This window comes from Nerophis ophidion, linkage group LG04, assembly GCF_033978795.1.
Source record: "Nerophis ophidion isolate RoL-2023_Sa linkage group LG04, RoL_Noph_v1.0, whole genome shotgun sequence".
In the NCBI taxonomy this organism is placed as follows: Eukaryota; Metazoa; Chordata; class Actinopteri; order Syngnathiformes; family Syngnathidae; genus Nerophis; species Nerophis ophidion.
In genome coordinates, this window is record NC_084614.1 from 64537390 (window position 1) to 64556449 (window position 19060).

The 19060-nt window shown below is 38.7% G+C and overlaps 1 protein-coding gene across 1 annotated transcript in view; it reads left to right on the forward strand.

The window, feature by feature from the left end:
- wwc1 (WW and C2 domain containing 1) overlaps positions 1-19060 on the forward strand; it is a 57526-nt gene that overhangs the window by 19856 nt on the left and 18610 nt on the right. Inside the window, exons 2-6 of the mRNA XM_061898805.1 lie at positions 15331-15440; positions 15542-15745; positions 16110-16186; positions 16510-16589; positions 18867-18996. Of these exons, the coding sequence (XP_061754789.1) occupies positions 15331-15440; positions 15542-15745; positions 16110-16186; positions 16510-16589; positions 18867-18996 (601 nt within the window). The remainder of the gene's footprint in view (positions 1-15330; positions 15441-15541; positions 15746-16109; positions 16187-16509; positions 16590-18866; positions 18997-19060) is intronic.

The following is a 19060-nucleotide window of genomic DNA, read 5'->3' on the forward strand; positions in this document are numbered from 1 at the left end:
TAGTAAAAGAGTGGCTACTACACTGGCCTGCCTGTAGTCCAGACCTGTCCCCAATTGAAAATGTGTGGTGAAATATAAAGCCTGTTGAACAACGTAAGCTGTACATCAAGCAAGAATGGGAAAGAATTCCACCTGAAAAGTTACAAAAATTGGTCTCCTCAGTTCCCAAACGTTTATTGAGTGTTGTTAAAAGGAAAGGCCATGTAACACAGTGGTAAAAATGCCCCTGTGCCAACTTTTTTGCAATATCTTGCTGCCATTAAATTCCAATTTATTGATTGTTTGCAGGGCTTCACGGTGGCAGAGGGGTTAGTGCGTCTGCCTCACAATACGAAGGTCCTGCAGTCCTGGGTTCAAATCCAGGCTCGGGATCTTTCTGTGTGGAGTTTGCATGTTCTCCCCGTGAATGCGTGGGTTCCCTCCGGGTACTCCGGCTTCCTCCCACTTCCAAAGACATGCACCTGGGGATAGGTTGATTGGCAACACTAAATTGGCCCTAGTGTGTGAATGTGAGTGTGAATGTTGTCTGTCTATCTGTGTTGGCCCTGTGGTGAGGTGGCGACTTGTCCAGGGTGTACCCCGCCTTCCGCCCGATTGTAGCTGAGATAGGCGCCAGCGCCCCCCGCGACCCCGAAAGGGAATAAGCGGTAGAAAATGGATGGATGGATGATTGTTTGCAAAACAAATTACGTTTCTCAGTTTGAACATTGAATATCTTGTCTTTGCAGTCTATTCAATTGAATATATATATAAGTTGAAAAGGATTTGCAAATCATTGTATTCTGTTTTTTTTTTTTTAAGAATTGCACAACGTGCCAACTTCACAGGTTTTGGGTTTTGTATTAAACCATTTGAGCATTATGTTTGTGTTCAATTACTTTAAGTGTGTTTATCCTAAACATTCTTTCCACTTCATTTTACACACTATAGCATTTTTAAGTCTATTTGTTTTGGACATATACCACAATAATATCTTACCGTGGTCTTAATACTGTGATAATATCGAACCATTATATTTTGATACAGTTACAGCCATAGTATAGTACATGTTGAATTGTACATTTCATTGTTTGATGTTCTACTAGTCAATGTGTTTGTTTGGTGGTTGGGATATACTAGGATATGAAAACTAAAGCAAGTTTTAACAAGGTGGATATTTCAATTGCACCTGGGGAGATAAGTGAATACATTTGATAGCATAGCTGCAACAGATGTAAGACCATGTCTGTGTGTAAATATTTTGTAATGGCCGAAATTCACTGACCTTTTAATGGTGAATCTGATTGTGTTTAGGTGAAAAAATGGAAAATGCCTGGTGGATAATGTTGTTAATATCCTACAGGGTTAATTGCTTCACAGAGGCGTTGTATACACATTCACTTGGGTTACTTGGTGTCTGATTTTGACTGGTATTTGTTTGTCTTGGAATGTTGAAGTTTGGGCCAACAACCTAATTAATAGTGTTCCAGTGATGGCATGTGCTCTACGGGTGTTTAATGTGAAATCTGATCGAACATCAGAATTACCCTTATTTTCCCTCTCTGTAAAGTGCACCTGCTTGTTTACACATTCATAAACAAGTCCAGGGGAGCAGTATGTGCGTTACCTGTTTTTCTGTCTTTCTCACAGAAATCCGACGTCCGTAATAGGCTTAGAGCACCAAGCATGTGGGTGTTACACGACACGAGTCCCGCTCGTACAAGAACACTCTGCGGTGCAAAGGAAAGGTCTTTTCTATTTGTGAATTTTACCACTTTGTTGGACTTCCACACCGAATCCCTTAAATGCCTTAGGTCTGAAATTTAAAAGGCTTATGGGTTGTTTTTTGTGTTGCGTTGCTCTCCTTTTATTTTATTTCCCTCAGATATCGTGACTAATGTTAATACTGGCGATTGTTGTCATGGCAGCAGCCCTCAAAGCTGTCTCATTTTTATCGTCTCTCATAAAAACGTAGCATTCTTTTACTGTGTCCTAAAAACCTAATTGGCTTCACAAGTTGTTTCCTTCATCACAGCCGCAGGTTTTTTTTTCATTAAAACAATATTCCTGTAGATCACATTTTTAGTATTGTTTTGTTGTCATGTGTTGTTTTCCTGCTCTTCAGAGCCATGGTGACCTAGTTAAAAGATTTCTTGAGCGAGAATGCTTTGCTGTAAAGGAGTTCAACAATTCCGAATTAATAATTCAGTGGCATGTGTTTGATAGGTCTAGTGGAAGTGCTGCTGACAGGTGGAGAGAGCAAGTATTAAGAAATTGTCCCAAAGAAAGTCCTTTAAAAAACAAAAAAACTGCACACATTCCTGAAACACATGACGTGGAGGTCCAAGCAGCGTTCGCCGGCCTAGCGTCCGATTCAACCGAAATCCCTTTCAGTGCCTGCCAAGGTGCACAGGGTCAAAGTTCAGCATGAGGCTCCACAGACTGTTACAGGGATCTGGAAAGAGTCAGCCTCACTGCATTACAGGCTCATTTTTTAACACCGAACCAACAGAGCTGTACCTTTTTTTCTGACCAACCGCAATATAACACACATTCAGGCGATTTGCATTACTATACTTATTTTGACTTCAGAGCAAGTTTTCCTTTAAAATGTTAAAGTAATGAAAGTCAAAATTCTTCACGGTGGCAGAAGGGTTAGTGCGTCTGCCTCACAATACGAAGGTCCTGTAGTCCTGGGTTCAAATCCAGGCTCAGGATCTTTCTGTGTGGAGTTTGCATGTTCTCCCCGTGAATGCGTGGGTTTCCTCCGGGTACTCCGGCTTCCTCCCACTTCCAAAGACATGCACCTGGGGATAGGTTGATTGGCAACACTAAATTGGCCCTAGTGTGTGAATGTGAGTGTGAATGTTGTCTGTCTATCTGTGTTGGCCCTGCGATGAGGTGGCGACTTGTCCAGGGTGTACCCCGCCTTCCGCCCGATTGTAGCTGAGATAGGCGCCAGCGCCCCCCGCGACCCCAAAAGGGAATAAGCGGTAGAAAATGGATGGATGGAAAGTCAAAATTATTTTACGAAGAAAAAAACCATTTTATTTCACTGATTAAATTGTACAACAATATTGAGTGATGGTGAAAGTTTATGGTTTTAGTTCATTTCGAACATGCATACAATTACACTATGACAAATCACAATTTCCAGAGCTTATTTAATCATACTCTTTTCCATTTCACAGGAGTTGCTAACAGTTTCTTTCATTTCCTGTCTCAATTTGTTCACATTATACTCCATAAATACTACAATTCTAAAAAATAAACACATAAGAAATAGTAAAGTAAGTTATATTTAATATTGTGATATGAATAGGATGAATAAGTTTTAAATGGTTATCATGATTCTTCTTCCTTGTACTTTGTAAACACTTGATTTGAACAGTTTCTTAAAATTGATTATATTAGTACATTGTTTGATTTCTTTACTTAATCCGGTCCATAATTTAATATTGAAATTCAATGATTTGGTAAATTTGCAAACAGCTAAAATTATGCACAATATGCACTACAACTACTAGGGCTTCACGGTGGAAGAGGGGTTAGTGCGTCTGCCTCACAATACGAAGGTCCTGCAGTCTTGGGTTCAATCCCAGGCTCGGGATCTTTCTGTGTGGAGTTTGCATGTTCTCCCCGTGAATGCGTGGGTTCCCTCCCACCTCAAAGACATGCACCCGGGGATAGGTTTATTGGCAACACTAAATTGAATGTGAGTGTGAATGTTGTCCGTCTAACTGTGTTGGCCCTGTGATGAGGTGGCGACTTGTCCAGGGTGTACACCGCCTTTCGCCCGATTGTAGCTGAGATAGGCGGTAGATGGATGGATGCACTACAACCTGCTACCCAATTATGTACAACAGTTCTTCTCAACAAAAGAGGAGAAATATAACCACATGTTGATGTAACTGTGAAGTTTAGAATTGAATAAGCTTAGCTTTTTCCTAGTCTTTTTCCTACTCCTTTTCGGATGTGTTGCAAGAAGAAAAAAAGTAAACATGTACAATATTTGATGTATCCAATTGAAATTGTATACATGTTCGAAATAAAGTTCAACGTCAAACATACATATATGACAAAGGTATCAAGTCATGTACATGCATACAAATGTTTTAAGTTACATTTTTCTCTGAGGTTGTATTTCTGGTCCTTTGTTGACAATAATTGTTGTTTATTCATGGGTAGCGGGTTATAGTTTGCTTTGTGCATAGTTTTGGCTGTTTGGAAAAATATCCAACATCATATGTTATTCTAACTGACCTCTTTTTTTAACTCCGTTAGTGACTGAAATGTGCTCTTGTAGTTATTTCTACACAATAACTCAGATATGGCAACACGGGCAAGAAGTAGTGAATATGGATTGTTTTTTTTTATCAAATACATATTTTGCTTCATTCATTATTGATACATTTCTTGCCACCTTATGTTGTATATTTTTTAAATGAGATTTCCAGTTAATTTTGGAATCAATTATTACACCCAAAAATGTTATTTCATCTACTCTTTCAATGTCTTATCCGTCTATTTGTATTTGTGTTTGACTCTTTTCAAATGTTACAAAATAGTATTAATTTACTTTTACTAAAGTAAATATAGTCTGATTTTGTCAAACCATATCTTTAATTTATTAATTTCTTCTGTTATTTGTATTAGCTTGTGTGTGTTCTCTCCTGAGCAAAACTGCAAATAATACTAACTTTAAGTCTTTTGTAACTTTACAAATGTCATTTATATAAAATTTTAACAATTTTGGTTCCTGTATTGATCCTTGTGGTATGGCACAGGATATATTTAGCGTAGTAGCTTCACATATTGTTTTCTGTTGTTTAAAGTACCAGTAGAGTAGAAAAACAAGTTGACTTCTTATGCTTAATTGTATTTCATTGTATCCATATCCAATCGTATTTAAAATCCGGCAAGTATGTAAAAACATGGTTTAAACATCACAAAATGCCACAAATTCACTCAGCCCTTTTAATATGCTGCTCCAAATACCTTTAGCTATTTCCGGAAATTGACGTCAAAATGGCTTAGGCACTCTGACCACAGTATCAGATCAGTCATACCGGAAATACACAATTCATGACCAGTTCTGATGCTGTACCCTTCTAATTTATTGATTAAAATAATGTGATTTTTTTCAAATGTTTAATTTAGATCAGGGGTCTCAAACATGCGGCCTGCGGGTCAATTGCGGCCCGCGAGACTTTATTTTGCGGCCCGCACTTTGATATGACAATTTAATGTATGTGCAGCCCGCGAGTTTAATACGAACGGACAGCGTCATACTTCCCAACGATCCCAATTTTCACGGGAGTCCTCTCAATACTAGGGTTTCCATTCTCTGGTAATCCCTGCCGATTTTTACCCAATCAACAATACTCAGGGGTGCCGCAATGGCACTGTTCTTAACGCCCTCTGAATCCTGTACAGACAGCGTGCAAGCCTATTTGGTTTTTACATTTGGCTGAGCAGCACACATGTGTGATGTTGCAAGACATATTTGGTCAACAGCTACACAAGTCACACTGAGGGTGGCCTTAAAAAAAAACTCTGTTACAAATATGTGCCAGACTGTGAACCCACACAAAACAAGAATGACTAACACATTTCAGGAGAACATCCGCACATTAATACAACATAAACTCAACAGAACAAATACCCAGAATCCCATGCAGCCCTGACTCTTCCGGGCTACAATACACACACCCAGGCTACCACCAACCCCCCACACCCAGTTTTTCAAAAATGTTGGAAAATTCTGGAAGTGAAGAAACGGTCCATAATTTGTAAATCGTTTTTTGTCTCCAGTTTTAAAAAATCGGTACAACTTTAGCTAATTTTGAAATAATAGGTTACTGATATACTGTATATTAAGTCCTGTGATCTCTTCAATAACCTTTTTTGTCCCCATCAAAAAAAACTAAAAATCAATCCCACTCCAAAACGTCAAAAAGAAGACAAACATCCAAACACACAAATAAAAACTCTTTTGCCCCCATTAAGCCAGAACAACATCCGATGACCCCTCCACCAAGAAAGCCTACAGCGTGGCCAATCAACCAAGTCATACCACAAAAAAAAAAACAGCCCAACTAAATTACCCCCATCTTTGCACAACCTCTCCTTGAGTACACTAAACAACACCACGATCACTATGACAACCGAAGACACTCCATCCAAGCATTCCACCCACTGCCCCGGCTGTGTATACCTGAGGGCCCCTCACTCCCTCCCCAACAGAGATAGAACCCACCTCACTGTCCCTTGATCTCAACCAGGCAAAAAACTTTGCCCACAGACAGAGCACGCCTCACCTTAACACCATCAGCGTTGGCCCAGCACGGGATTGGCAGGCCATCAAACTACAGTCCCTGGAGCCTGTGCCGGTCGAGGAGGCAATGAAGAGTGCATTACACCCCAGACCCCATACCACCCGTGGATTTGATGTGGAAGTGTATAAGGCCCCCCGAGTGTCTACTGTGTGGGTAAAATTAGGAATTAGGAGAACATTTTATTGTTTAAAGTTGCTATCTTACAAAAATGATTTACGGTAATAAAAATTAAAAATAAAGTAAAATTGTAATCCAATTTACTTAGTGAAAAAAATAGTCATTACCTAATATAGGTTTTTATGATGAATAATACAAATTATAGTAAATAAATTGCAATTTAATGAAATCCCACAATAATGTAATTTATTTTTACAGGACCATAATGATTTAGGTCATAAAAAAAATTAAAGAAAAATGTGGAATTCGTAGGCATATGTTTTTTTTTTTTAGTTCTTATCCTAGTTATGTTTTTAGAGACAGCCGATTGGTCTCAGACTAGGGCTGGGCGATATGGCCTTTTTTTAATATGTCGCTATTTTTAGGCCATATCACGATACACATACATCTCGATATTTTGCCTTAGCTTCGAATTAACACTTGATACATATAATCACACCAGTATGATGATTCCATGAGTCTACATTAAAACATTCTTGTTCATACTGCATTAATATATGCTCATTTTAAACTTTCATGCAAAGAGGGAAATCACAACTAAGTCGATTGACCAAAATTGTATTCATTAAACAGTTATTAAGCAGTGGCACAAACATTCATGACATTTCCAAAACAGAAAGTGCAAGATTATCAGAGACCTTTTAAAACAAACTATTAGTGCACTTTTGTGTATGATGTCACTAAGATGACATATCAAAACAACACAAAATTAAAGTGCACTTTTTCTACAGAACGCCACTACAATAGTTTAAAACAAATAAAGTGTACTTTTGTGCATGATGTCACACAAGATATTTAGCTAACTGTCAAATAAAAATGAGCTGCATAATAGGAAATCAAATAGTGTTTGATTTACTGCGGACATATCTCCTTTTGTTGTTGACAATTTTTTTCATACGGTGTTGATCTGGAAATGTTTGCCTCTGCATTTTGATGGTGTGGGCATGTGGCACCAAATGGAGATGTTGACATTCGGAGTATGCACTCTTCATTCTCTAGCAGGTAACTTTTCAAATGATGCTGCATATTATTAGTAATTCTACCTTTGGTGGCAACGCTTTTGCCCCACACTTGACAAATTACGGCTGTATGTTCAACATATTGCCGCTTGAAGCCAAACCACCGATGGACCCTCTGCTGTTTTTCTTGGGAATTAATTCTTCCTTCATTTGTTACCAGATTCGCACCTTCTTTCTCTCGAATTACCACTCGCACGGCTCCGCTAGCATCACAGCTAACGTTACCCATGCTGCTATCTCTCTGCTCCATGAGAGCGAATACGTACAGTATGTGGCGTATGTAAGAAGGTTCGCTTGCTGTCCGTGAGAAGGAGAGATAAGAGAATGAGAAGAGCCTTTAGTGTATCGCCAGCAGTTAAAAGCAACTGCGTGAGAACGTATACTCGAATATCACGATATAGTCATTTTGTGTATCGCACAGAGACAAACCCGCGATATATCGATTATATCAATATATCGCCCAGCCCTATCTCAGACTCAACTCTGATTTTCTTCTAACATTGCAGAGTACTTCTGATTGGTGCCCTGATACTCCAACAACAAACATGTGCTACAAGCAGCGCGCCTGATGAGAGTGCCGGAAAGTCGAAACCAACATATTTGAGATTGCTAACATTGTTTCCATAATCTAACTGGAATGACATGTTGCACCGGTAAAATGTTTGGCTGGCCACACAAACCTGACATGGTAGTGTGCTGTGACGCAATGTTTGTTTATTACATGGCTCGTCTTGGAAAGCATCGCTCTTAAAGCTGTAAGTATCTCGATGAGGCTTGATCATACTGTAGATCTTGTGTCAAACTCAAGGTGTGAAATCTGGTCCGCCACATGACTTTATGTGGGCCACAGCATAATTTTATTAATCTGTTCCTGCAACAAGCAAAACAAGTTATCCCTCAGTGTTAGTAAAAACTATAGTAATCAAAAACTGTTTCCTATGCAAATTGTTTAACAAGGCGATTATACATTTATATTCATATATATTCACTGTTACATGTGACCCTCTGAGGGCAGCCATAATTGCAATGTGGCCCTCAATTAAAACGAGATTGACACACATGCTGTAGATGATAGAAGATTTCTCAAATGTAAAAAAGATTTTGAGAACTTTCCCGCTGTCCGTCTGCCTAGAGTATGTTTGTACTCGGGTCCGATTTAATCTGTCCTGCCATTAACTTTTGTAATGTTTCTTTAATGTTTGGATTGAAGGCAAAAGCTATAAAAAAAACCCGAATAAATGTAGAATTTATCATCAAATTCATTGTCCCTGGGCCAGATTTGGCCCGCTACATCGTTTGTGACCCACAAAAGCCTGGAAATAATGTGTGTCAATTAAGCACTTCATCTTCCTCACTAACAATTTTGACAGAAAAATGTCATCTACTGGATACAATTGCATGTTTTTAAAATTAAGAGTTATCTGACCATGCCAAAACATTGTGTTAATGCAGGGGTGTCGTAAGTGCGGCCTGCAGCTCGTGTTCTGTTGGCCCGCAGCATATGTGTGGATAAAAACAGTAACAGTGGGAATGTGAAAAAAAAATAGACCAAACATTTTTGACGTAATGAGAAAGAAGTTGACAATTTATTTCTAATAACTCCGAGGTGTGTAAACTTTTCCACCAAGTGTCACATACTGAAAAGTCAGGGTATGTGGGGAGCAATTTTAAATTATTTTATTTTTTAAAAGAAAAGATAAAAACAGACATTATTTATATTTAAATACAAAAGTTAGGGTCAGCTTTGTGTTATATGTGTCAAAGTGTATTATAATTATCATTATTAGTTATTAACATCAACATTTTATTTTTTCTCATTAAATTGTCTTTTTGATCATTTTTCTTTCATTTTTACTGTTATTTTTACCCCAATCATAATTATAATGATACAATTTGTACCCTTAAACATATACTCCAAACATTTTAAGACTACAAGTTAGAATAAAATGCTTCTTCTCATGACTTATGATTTTAACCGCAAGTACATCATCCATCAATTTGTACATCATAAATAACACTAATACATAAAATGCATGGAGAATTGTGTAATTATATAATGAGGAGATTATATATCACTGTAAAAAGTGGCCCTCGGTGACCAGCCATAACTGCAATGTGGCCCTCAATTAAAACGAGTTTGACACCCCTAGTGTAGAGGATGTTGTAGTAAAAGCATTCTAGTGAGAGCTGCCTTTATATATTCTTCAGTGTGCAATATCATCCATCCGCCCCGCAGTGACGCACTGAACGCGTGTCGTCAGGGCGGAGGAATGTTATCACCCAGATAAGGCTGGTATGAGTGTTCCAGCTCAAGGCAGATTTTTACTGACATTCCCCTTTTTCATATGGATGCCATTCAAGCGTGACCTGAAGTGAAAGCAGAGTGAGGAAGTTTGTGTTTTTGTCTTTCCGCTGCTGGACCTCGACATGAGGAATTCATGCCCAACACTGAATGAACATTTCTCTCCACGGCCGCCCTGACTCACTATTCAGCTATGTGGCCAGCCTCCGTGTGTTTGCACTCCACCGCACGCTTTGTCAGTTTGCATTAGCGTGCCAAGACCCGGGCCGGGCTGTTTACCTTGGAATGTTAAACTGGCAACAAGCAAAACATAATTAGTATGTTAGGAATTATTTTTTTTAACCACTAGTAGTATTTTCCCCTCTAGCATAAGCTTTTTCTAAGCACACACCAAACCTCATTTGACAGCAAAACTCTATAAAAAAAAATTTGAAGTACACGATAAAAATATCAGACGGATAATTATCGAACCGATATGAGGAATTGTGATATCATACAAATAAATACGATACAATAAAATAAAAATTCCTCCAATAACTACAGTGAGCGAATTAAGCGCTCCTTTTCTCCTGCTCAAGCTATAAACATTTTTATTTTTTCAAAATAATCAATTTGTTGTTTTTCTTAATGTTTACAAATTCCGGGAAAAAGTCCCAAGACACAGGAGGACTTTGACGGCAAAAAAAAAAGATGGCAGTACATCGTTGTTGCTTTTGTTTAGTTATTGTTTACTACAGACATGCTCAAACAGTTGTATGTAATAAAATAGAAAAAGAAGCTAGTTTAAATATTGTGCTTATATTGTTAATTGTTAACTGTCAATAGCACTCACTATAAATTATTTGAAACATTTACTGTTAGTAGGGCCACATTTTAAATGGATGACAAACCTAGTGATTAATTGAGGCACAACATCTATTTAAAGCACAGGTGACAAGTTGAAATGAAATTATGGTAATTCACACCCAGCTGCATGTGTAATAGACCCCAAAAACCACAACATTTTGCACTTTTATTAAGTGACCTTTGAGTAAGGACAACGGTATGTCAAAGGGTATGTTACTTTACTAGAAGTGGTTTTTCAATCAACTCAATGCTGCTAGCAAACTAAAACACTAAGATTAAAATATATTGTGGTGGTTCAAAATTAGGCATGTAACAGTTTGGACGCTTCGGCTCAGTTTGCTACAGAGACTGTCCAAATTCCCATGAAATACACAACAATTGGTTAGAAAAAGTAGGTTTTTTATTGTTTGCCCATCAAAGCAGCCAGCAAAAGAGGAAGCGTGGAAATATCCCAGCTAGCGGGAGTCATAGCTCATAATATTACTGCATTTTGCACTTTAGCCAATAAATAACGTTGTACATTTTATTAACCTAAAAGGTTAGCATTTTTACTTTTTTATTTTGTACACTTTACTGAAAATGAATTGAACCCTATGAACCCGCGTACGTACCAAACTGAGGATGTTGTAGAGTTACACCCCTATCCGAAAAATATGATTAGATAGGATTTCCTCTTGTTTACCTCTGGGTGGTTAGTGGCAGCGATATTATTTTGGTTTGTGTTGTTATCACTATGTTTACTGTTCCGATTCCTCGTGTTGCCCTGTCAAAGACGTCTCAGGCAATTTGAGTTTTAAAGCAGCAGAGCCTGTGAGAAGGACCACAAGTGGCTATTGAACGGGTGACTGGTGAAATGGAGGCCGGGGCCGCCACGACCAGCTGGCATTTTGCTGTGAGGGAAGTGGCGACGGAGATCAACAGATTAGGCCAGCAATAAACACTAACCACATTTTGCTGACATTTGCCATTAGAGGACAGAATTTAGTGGGCGGATCAAATTATGGGATGCAAAGACCCGGCCAGCCAACCAGCCATGGCAGAAGCCTGACTGTAGTCCTGTGCTAAATTTAGAGCCAAGCAGAGGGGGTCTTCTGTGGGCTCCTTTTCATTATTCATCAGTGAAAGGGACCCAGTTCAGTTTCTGTCCTGGCCGCGGACTCAGTGTTTGTATATTTGCAGTCGTGAAATATAAGAGGCAGCCGCACAGGCAAGTCTTTTCAGTCACACTACTGCTAGCTGTCTCTTAATGATGAAGCAGTTTCCTTCTTTTGTCACAGAGTAGAAGAAGAATGTGCTACTTGTCCACTCCCTTAATTTAGTGGTGCTGTATGGTTATCGATATTGTATCATAATATCGATGATGATAGCAAAGTGATAATATCAGGCTGGCAAAACATTGCAATTATATATTACTTTGCGATTCCCACACATGAAAGTTCTTGAAAATCAATTAGAAAAAACACAGAAGGCACCATTGGGAAAAAGAGCAAAAACTATACAGCAATCAATGTTTCTCGTGTATGGATAATATCTGCACACTTTTCAGTTTGTACTGTTTTTGCCCCTTTTTCTGTTGAATTTGGAGTTAGGTTGAGAATGTGGCTTTGAACTTGAAGAGTTAACACGGATTTGTAATGTGCAGTTATTTATTTCCCTTTGACTCCTCTTTTGTCATGCCACACAATAGGAATGTAACAATACATGGTATTATCTAGGGCTGTGAATCTTTGGGTGTCCCACGATTTGATTCAATATCGATTTTTGGGGTCACGATTCGATAATATATCGATTTTTTTTTTCGATTCGATTCGATTCTTGATTCAAAAACGATATTTTTCGGATTCAAAACGATTCTGTATTCATTCAATACATAGGATTTCAGCAGGATCTATCCCAGTCTGCTGACATGTTAGCAGAGTAGTAGATTTAAAAAAAAAAAAAAGCTTTTATAATTGTAAAGGACAATGTTTTATCAACTGATTGCAATAATGCAAATTTGTTTTAACTATTAAACAAACCAAATATATGACTTATTTTATCTTTGTGAAAACATTGGACACAGTGTGTTGTCAAGCTTATGAGATGCGATGCAAGTGTAAGCCACTGTGACACTATTGTTCTTTTTTATTATTTTTATAAATGTCTAATGATAATGTCAGTGAGGGATTTTTAATCACTGCTATGCTGAAATTATAATCAATATTGATACTGTTGTTGATAATATTCATTTTTGTTTCATTACTTTTGGTTTGTTCTGTGTCGTGTTTGTGTCTCCTCTCAATTGCTCTGTTTATTGCAGTTCTGAGTGTTGCTGGGTCAGGTTTGGTTTTGGAATTGGATTGCATTGTTATGGTATTGCTGTGTAGTGGTTTGTTGGATTGATAAAAAAAACTAAAAAATCGATTTTTCAAAAATGAGAATCGATTCTGAATCACACAACTTAAACGATTCGATTCGTATTCGAATCGATTTTTTCCCACACCCCTAGTATTAACGATAACTGTGGTAAGACTACCGACGGTTTATATTACCGGTTAAAAATTTTTTTTTATCAAAAACCCGTCACTGATAACCACACTTTGAAAAACCTACAAACTGACTACCACTAGCTCATTAGCTAGCTTAAATGTTAACATGAATACAGGACACAATAACGTCTTTCCCCATTAGGAAACGACATACCACATTATAAACTTATATAAACACGTTGCTGTCTGAGTAACTAAGATATTCAGTTTTGCAAATTGAACCTACTGTCTTAGCACAGACTAATCAATCTGTACTCCAAGTAATACAACACAGACAAAGGTTTTTGTGTGTGAGTGTGTGTGTGTGTGCGTGCGTACTTTTGATTACTAAGAAATATTGATTGTTGAAGGGCCAGAAAGGATGTGTTCGCTGCGGCATATTTGCTTACATGTTTCGTACATGATTGCATAACTTTTTTGCTTAAGTGAGTTGAAAAATAACGCTAACGTAGATCCACCCTGATGTCCGTGTCTCCTCTACTCAACAGTCTTAAAAATATTAAAACCCTCTAGTATATCACAATATATATATCAAATCTTACATTATATTACTTCAATTTATTTTCCCACAAGGAACACTATTTTATTAGGTGTAGCGGCTTTTATTTTGCAAAGTAGTAGTAGTAGCGACTTCCTACAAAATTTCTGTTACCTTCCTTTTTTTCCACAGTATCAAACTGTGCACACAAGTGACTTCGAGGCCACATTGGGGCCTGTGCGCATTTACAATTGAGTCTGATAAAGAACAAATTTTACTCAGATTTTATATAAATCAGATTTGGTCCACAAATGTAGTCTTTGATACATTTGTTTTTGTCAGCACTTTGCCTTGTTGTAAATGGACAACCATTTCTCTTTTAGTAGCAGCATAATCAGTATTAGAGTATCAGTATAAATAATATTTCTGAATAAAGTAGTCCTCTTTGTCTTTATTGTTCGTTAGCACTGATGGCTAAAAAGGAGCTACTGAACAGGTGTACGCTTATAATTAGATCAGTTAATGACTTGTTAATTCACAAATTAGTAGTTATTTGCAGCCACGTGTATATTTGAGCCTGGGTGTATAAGTTTGACCCTGTGTAAATGAAGGACAAAAAACTGTTTAAATCAATAGGAATGTGTGGTTATTTGTGAACTTTCTGAAGGCAACTTTGTGAAATTTTGGTACAGTATAGATCAACAAGGGTTTTAAGGTTTACATTTGAGAACATGTTCTGTAATGTCAATCCTTATACTTAACTGTAGAGACATTAACACTTCCTTCCAGAGGTTCCTGAAACAACCCCACTAAGTTTGACATTCCATTTAATGAAGTTATTTGAAATTATACAAATAAGTCATTTGAAAATAATTGTTTTATGTTGTATAGATCATTTTGAGTAGAACCCTGGAGAGGATGCTGTCCTCAGTTCATAAAAACACAGTTTTAAGAGGGGAAAAGTGGAAGCATCATTGAACCCCCCTACCCCCACCCCTCAAAACTGAACAGATCAGGCTGGAAGGCCGACGGTTGCCCCAGAAACCTCCAGGCGATGCGTTAGTGCAGCTTGAGGAATGCCACGGGTCGGTTTCCTCCCATTGTGGTCGGCAGGGGAGACGCCCCCCTTCTCCTCCACATTTTTTTCTGCCCCTCTCAGAGGTGAATAGAGGACTCTAAAACACCAGACTAGCCGCCCCCTTCCTACATCCCCACCTCCCTGTATCACAATCACTGCTGCCTCATGCAACCGCTTTCAGGCATCACAATGACCCAATGTAAGCCCAGGATGGTGTCAGGTCTGAAAACATTCAACTTGTGTGAAAGTCAATAGAAGTAATGTCACTGGGTAGTCTATAAAGTGGTGAATTTGTTAAATCGGTGGCTCTTGTTTTCCTTCAAACTGTCTCATTTCATTACATCAAACATTAACATCCACTTGGAGTTGAGAATATACTGATAAGAATGTGTTGGGGTCAGAGTGGACACTGAGTTCGCTAGTCACTTTTTGGGCCCTTTTACTAGTGTTTTACAGCACTAACAATATGCTGTCTAATTGTATTTTTATGTAATTAGATCCACAAGTTTGTTTTACGAATAAATAAATACAGCATAGAACAGCACAAGCAAAGACTTGATCTTTTTTGTTTTTGTGTCTCTTCAGGCATACAAAGCCTCTGACATTCGCTGACTGTATCGGAGATGAGCTGCCAATCGGCTGGGAGGAGTCGTATGACCCCCTGGTTGGATCATACTATGTCGACCACAACACCAGTGAGTGTACAAGCTCTCTTTGATGTAATATTTCATGCCAAGTTTCTCAATGCAGTATTTCACTACGATTGCACTAAATCCTCCCCATTGGTGTCCTCCAGAGAGCACCCAGCTCGAGGACCCGCGGGCACAATGGCAGCGGGAACAAGAGTCCATGTTGCGGGATTACCTGGCTGTGGCCTGTGACGCCCTCAGTGCCCAGAAGGAGATCTACCAGGTGAAGGAGCAAAGGCTCCGTCTCGCACAACAGGAGTATCGGCAGCTTAACGACACCTGGCGGGACAAGTCAACATCCCAAACCAGCTGTAAGTAGACATACTAATGCCCTATTTCCTTATGGGCTGTTGTCTGCTCATTTGTTGAGCAGATTAAGATACAGAGGATATTCAGCTAGAAATAACAAAAATAAACATTTACATTAGTGTGCTATTATATAGCATTTAGAAGCTGCTGTATTCCAGTCCACATTACCTACTATATTGCTGAATTCCACTTTCTTGCTCCCCTTGGATTATAGGTGTCTCTTTAATGTATGAGACCTGATACTGTACAGTGGAAAGTCTAAATGTACACTCCCATAGTGATTGCTATGTGCCATGATACAAAAAGGGTACATGTTTGACATTACATAGTTATTCTTTCAATCCCTTCTAATCGTTTCCATTTCAGTGAATTCCAGGACGTCATCCTCCAGCAAGTACGACCCAGATATACTAAAAGCAGAAATAGCTACAGCCAAAAGTCGGGTAAAGAATTTTCTCACACAAACACACGCACACATATTTACATTTGTCATGCAGTAAATCAAATGTCACTCTGGTCTGTATGTATGCCTGCACCCAGTCCCAGTGGCGCCACACATTAATCGCCCTAACCACACACTCGACTCATTACCCTATTGTAATTACCAGTTTCCTCTAATCATTCAATCGACCATGTCAGAAATTTTCCTGACATAAGATCTGGGTTTGGTTCTACAAAAAATTTATATATTTTAGTTGGTCACAACATGAGTTTTGTATAATGACCATACAATAAATATTTCATAAAACCCTTGCCATTGATGCAGGTCAACAAGCTGAAGCGGGATTTGGCATGTATGAAGCAGGAGCTGCAGTACAAAGAACAAGGCTTTCAGACGCTGAAAGAGTAAGTAGCCTCAGTTAAAGGGGGAACTGCACTTTTGTGGAATGGTGTTTTATCATTCACAATATATTCTAACTCATAAATAAAGGCTAACAAAAGTCAGCTAACATTGAAGCCAATGAGAGTGGCTCTGCTATGCCTACAAAGCACTCTAAAAACATCCAAAAGCTTTCAATATCGTTTTGTATGCACGCTGAAAGTATCTATGTAATGTGGTAACTGGCACATTCATAACATGTAATATTACGTATTTTGCTCATTTTAGGAGTACGGCGTAGTAAATCAATCACATAATGTACAATGTCTGCTCTCACTTGGATGCCGACTGATGGGGTGTTCAAATCTTTCTGTTTAAATGAAGAATTAATCATTATCTTCACAAAGGGTAAAAAAAAAAAAACAGTTTTGCAAGCGAGCGCCTTTTTGAGTCTTTCTTGCCATCTCCAAGATGAATGTCAAAGATGACCAACTTCTCGGTCTATGGCCACATCCTCCTACAATCCAGGGGAGAGGCATGATTTATAATCCATAATTAACTTTCACCAGCTCAGAGAGGCGATGCACCAGATCATCAGCCCAAGATGTCAATATGAAGCATAAGCTATCTTAAACTAGTCTGTAAACACGATGCTGATAAAATAGTTTGTCTGCGTTAGCCCTTTTAATAACAATGTTGCAAATACTTGGTCAATATTTAGGTCACGAGATGCATTGTTAAACACTTTGTACTGGCCGTATTTTACGACTTAGAATGCATTAAACAGAAAATTAAATGTTCTTGTCCTCCATAGAAATTGTAAATAATAGGCATAGTTCCCAAAAAAAGTGCAGTTACTCTTTAATGTTTTCAATATCGTCCATTACAAGATTTGAACATGGGTAAAAATGTGAGCGTGCACAATTGTTCAATGTTCTATGTCAAATGTAGGTTTCCGCTCACTTACTTCCATTAAATTGTCTCTTTGGTCGTTTTCTCTTTTTTATTTCTGCTGCAACATAAAATGATGCTGCCACTGCTGTGCGACAGTCTTTGTTCAAACATCTTTAAAGTTAAATCTGTCTTTCTTCGGGCACTAAACTGCTCCTTATCACCACTCTTATTGCCTCAGCAATCATTATCACACATTCCATCTCGTCATTAAACACTGACACCTCTGACACAACACCAAATGAAAACCAGCTGAGGAAAAGTAGATCCCACATGTGACCCGTTTTTTCCCCATTAGGCTACAAATGCAAGGTGCAGCTGCCAACAGTCAAGATTGTGACAATTCATTATTTTCCTTGCTTTTTTGCGGCCATTGTTTGTCTGTGTATTTATGAAATCCAACTCTTTTTTTCCAACAAATCAGCTGTCCGTTCGAACTGAAAGAGAACAGGAATGACCAGTATGTTGTTTTCTCACTAGGGGCTTCGCAAGTGAGAGTGTCAAAAGGATTAATGAGTAGCTCAGGGTCAGAGTGGTTGAACAACATTCTTCAATGACTTTTCCTCTCCTGTTACAGTCATCAGATGTCACTCGACAACCAATCGCTGTTTGCAGAAATGCAAACAGGTTTTGCCTGGAATGTGGCTTTTTTTCCCGTAAATTTTCAACGCGTTTTGATATTTTTGCCTAGGTACCTTTGTTTGGTAAAAAGCCAAAGCTCTGATCTGACAGAGGAAGTTCCAACAGTAATAACTGTAAACTTACATGTACAACAGGTAACATATTTTTACTTTATGTAAAACCGCGACCCCAAAGGGAAGAAGCGGTAGAAAATGGATGGATGGATGGATAAAACGAGTCGGCCATAAAATGGCCTTTTTGTGGTGACAGCCCTCATGACACTGTTATGACACTATTACTAAGCCATGTTTGAAAAGCACTTAGAGAGGATTAGGTCTTCTCTTCTTCATTTCCTCATTCTCTTGAGTATTTTGCTTCTCTCTCTCTCTCTCTCTCTCTCTCTCTCTCTCTCTCTCTCTGTCTCTCTCTCTCTCTCTGTCTCTCTCTCTCTCTCTCTCTCTCGCTCTCTCTCTCTATGCGAGCCTCCCTTTGCCTCATCCCTCCAAGAAGAATGTGGAAGGACCTGTTGTCTTGACGCATGCATGACTAAGTTTTCCACAGGGACACTTTGGCAGCCCTAGTGGCTGATAGCTGCAGGACCTACGTGTAATGATAGCTGCATACATCCATTCTGAGACCGTTAAACCTGCAACACTCAGTCCTCTATTTGTTGAGAGCAGCTTATCATAACAAAATTGCATATTAAATTTTTTTCCCCTCCACTCTGGCAGGATTGACCAGAAGGTGTCCAATAGCCCATATGGCTTCAAGCTGCAGGAGGCGCAAGCCATCCTCAACGAGGTGCGCTGCATTCGGGATGCGATCAGCTCCGGCGAGAAGGAAAAACAAGAACTTATGCAGGTATATGGAACTACTATAACGCCATTGATGTAGACGGTGCCTTTTATTACTTTGATTAAAGTGC